The 3,347-nt window shown below is 46.3% G+C and overlaps 1 protein-coding gene across 1 annotated transcript; it reads left to right on the top strand.

Moving 5' to 3' along the window:
• The first annotated feature begins 1,203 nt into the window (after positions 1-1,203).
• LOC146754596 (uncharacterized) lies at positions 1,204-3,049 on the top strand. Its single transcript, XM_085527694.1, has one exon. It carries the CDS (start codon positions 2,128-2,130, stop codon positions 3,046-3,048), a length of 921 nt encoding a protein of 306 aa, XP_085383820.1. The 5' UTR covers positions 1,204-2,127; the 3' UTR covers position 3,049.
• The last annotated feature ends 298 nt before the right edge of the window (positions 3,050-3,347 follow it).

Genomic DNA, 3,347 nt, shown 5'->3' with positions numbered 1-3,347 from the left:
AAAAAGTTAAAAACGCAAAGCTCAGTAGTGTTTATAAAATAAACCGGAGTATTGGCAGTCCGCCTGGACTTTCAAGGTCAAGCTCGCAGGCGCAGAATCGCAAACCTAAGATAGCTCCTTAACAAAGAAAAACAACTTGTAGCCCTGTTAAAAGCTAAAAGAGCAACAGAAGAAAACACAGAAAAACAGCAACTCAAATTGCCCGCATTCTCCACCAAAATCTGTCACGGTTTGAACGAAAAAATCCACTTGCACCCGTGACAGGGGCCGTGGGCCCCGCGGGGGCCCTAGGCCAAAAGGAAAAAGTTAATTAGGAAAAGAAAACAGCGTCAACGATCTAAGGAGGCACACTTATTTACTAAATACTATATCGAAATACAGGATAATAAAATATAATATAATATAATTGAAAATTGAGCTAACGAATCAGACAAAATAGGAGAGAGAATGAGTCTCGTAACCGAGAGGCCTACTGTGAAATTTAGGCGAGACGCTGAAGGCTCCCACACACTCCCCTGAACGCCAGAACTCGAAAGAGAGAGATCAGTCTAGTCTGCAACCGAGTTAATATAGAGTCCAGGTCCCGTGACCTATCGTGTTGTTCCCTGGGAGATGTAGTCTTCTTCTGTAAGTAGCAGATTCAGTAAAATTATTCATGCTTTATATGATGTTATGATGTGGAATACTGATAGCAAAATTACAAAATTATTAAACCATGACACCCCACTTATCTCTTAACTGCTGCACATGTGGAGTTGGGGGGGCAGTCAGGGTGGCTGTCGCCATCTTAAGCCATTGTTCTCCCTCCGGGGGTCTGCAAATAAGCGCGCTCCCTGACTCCAACCCTCGGTTCCCCGGCCCCAGCAAAGCATTACCTGGAGCAAACGATTTACTCTCCTCCTTAGCCGCTTCGAGTGCACCCAGGACCAAACCCCAGGTTTTTAATTCCTCCGCTTTATACTCGTGCATTGCTCTTTGGAGCAGGGCAGCGGTGAAAGATTCCCACCGCTCCGAATCAAGTAGATTACTAGGGGAGGGTGAAGGCTGAGCTTTCTGCAAACAAGAAATAACGGCAGCAATCTCCTTCTTAGGAGCATTCCTACCGCAATGAGTTTTACAAACTTGTAATACTGACTTGCGGAATCAAACTCTATAATCCAGAGATGGGTTATAAAGCAAGTATGTTTATTCCAGCGTTGCGCAGCGCCGGGTGCAAGGGGGATAGCTCCTCTAAACTTGCACACCGACTTGTAAAACCGTGATACAGATATAGGTACACCTCATACATAGTCAATGATTTCCCGTAATCCTGATACATATTCAATAATTCTTTATCATGCAGACCCCCTCTTGTTATCGCCCATCTTATCAGGGAGATGCAACTCCTCTTCTGATATTTAAAACATCTAATCCCCTCCTCTCCAGGGTGTCTCAGGGAGATCTCACTCCTTATCTGCATCCTTCCTGCTCTCCCAGACCCACTGTCTCCATTCCTTGTTATTCTAACTAACTAAATCATTTTCTGTAAACTACCTTTCACTATCCCCCTTTTAGCCCCCCTTTATTATGAATTTCAGCAGAGCATCTGTTTCCTGCTTCACTGTTCAATACTACCTTAATGATGGATTGATTCCATGTTTTTTCTGGTGCTCGACACCGTACGTCCTCGCACCCTTTGTATATACCCGGGCCCAAAGTCCCATGGTCTTCCACGGTCTCACCGCAGGATAAACAGCAGCTGCATTCAATTTCGCCCCCTAGGCGCTTCCACGGGATCTAACCATAGGATTCGTGTCCGTCTCGCGGTTAGCCGTCGCAAACTCACTCTCAGAACGTCCTCACACGGGGCGCCAATTGTTGCCTTGTGCAAGGTAACCTTAAGAACTATGTCCCTCATTGAGAATGTGCTTCTGACGGCCCCCTGACCAAGTTACACGCTGATTACACCAATATGGTGAGCTGTAAAATGGCGTTTATTCAACCGCGTGAGCCCCTTATATAGGGCTTGTATTTCAGTCTCATACATATACATTACCGAGCGGGGAAGACCTATCGCGTTACAACTCGAGAGTTCGAGCTGAATCTTATTTACATGTAACAGCCTGTCCATACACGCCCACCGAACTCATGGACCTAGTGCAACGATTTAGGCAAAGGCCAAGGGAAAGTGTTCCAGCTTGGTTATTACGGTTATGGGATTCGGGGGCAGAAAGTGTACTGGTTAGTGGCCCCGAAGTATCCAAGTTGGCCACAATCACAATACATCCTGCCCTTAGGCAGAGACTGTATGCTGGGACTCAATTCCCTGAAGAAAATCATTCAATTGTAGACTGGCTAATGGCTGCTTGCCGTATGGTGTGGCCAAATAAAACTGACATGCCAGTAAACTCAGGGATGTGGTCTTCTATGGAAGACCTTCAAAATTATATACGAGAATTAGGCATGCGAGAGGCTATCTACGAAGATACATTTGATAGCCCTGATATGGTAAGATTCTCCGCAGGAATGAGGGACCTAATTTTACAACAAGCTCCCTCGCATATGTATGGAACACTGGTTTCCATACTCAACCCATTTGTAGCTGCAGAAGCAGCAGTCCAACAAGCTGCCCAATTGGTGGCGGACCTTGGGGAAACTGAGCGCTTACGAACTAAGCGCAATATCAGGGTGATTGAGGATGCCGAGGCTTTTCCAATAGTGCGAGCCAGAAGATCGGCCCCGCGAACCCCTCGGGCAGGACCTGTTAGAGTATCCCGGAAACAAATGTTCAATTATCTGCTCCGGGCAGGCGTTCAATTTTCAAAAATTGATGGTCAGCCCAATCACGTTCTCCTTCAGTTGTGGAAGCAGCTGAAGAATGAACAAAAATTTCAGAATAACCCCAAAAGACCAGGGATAAGACTTATAGAGTGGAGACCAACAACAACATGGAATTTAGAAGACTTTGTAGTTCTGAATAGGAAAAAGAAGCCGCCTCAGGTGCCTCGGGTCACGATACCAGAGGTATCAGAGGTAAAAGACTTGAACCTGGCTCAGTTCATGGCGTGACGAGGGACGTCAGTCCCCCTAGGGCCTCTAGACGGGACCGGAGGCCCTATGTAGAATTGACGATATACTGGTCCCGAAAGAATGTACAGTAGGTTATGGCCCTAGTTGATACTGGGGCAGAGACATCTATAATATATGGGGACCCAAGCAAATTCAAAGATAATGGAGTGATGATTGGAGGTTTTGGGGGACAGACCATTCCAGTCACCCAAACCTGGGTAAAATTGGGGATCGGGCGCCTCCCACCACAAGAGTACAAGGTATCCATTGCTCCAATTCCGGAGTATATATTAGGAATT

Source organism: Coturnix japonica, chromosome W (assembly GCF_054131305.1).
Source record: "Coturnix japonica strain WE chromosome W, WE-NBRP24, whole genome shotgun sequence".
NCBI classification, from domain to species: domain Eukaryota; kingdom Metazoa; phylum Chordata; class Aves; order Galliformes; family Phasianidae; genus Coturnix; species Coturnix japonica.
This window is presented reverse-complemented; position numbering and strand designations above follow the sequence as displayed.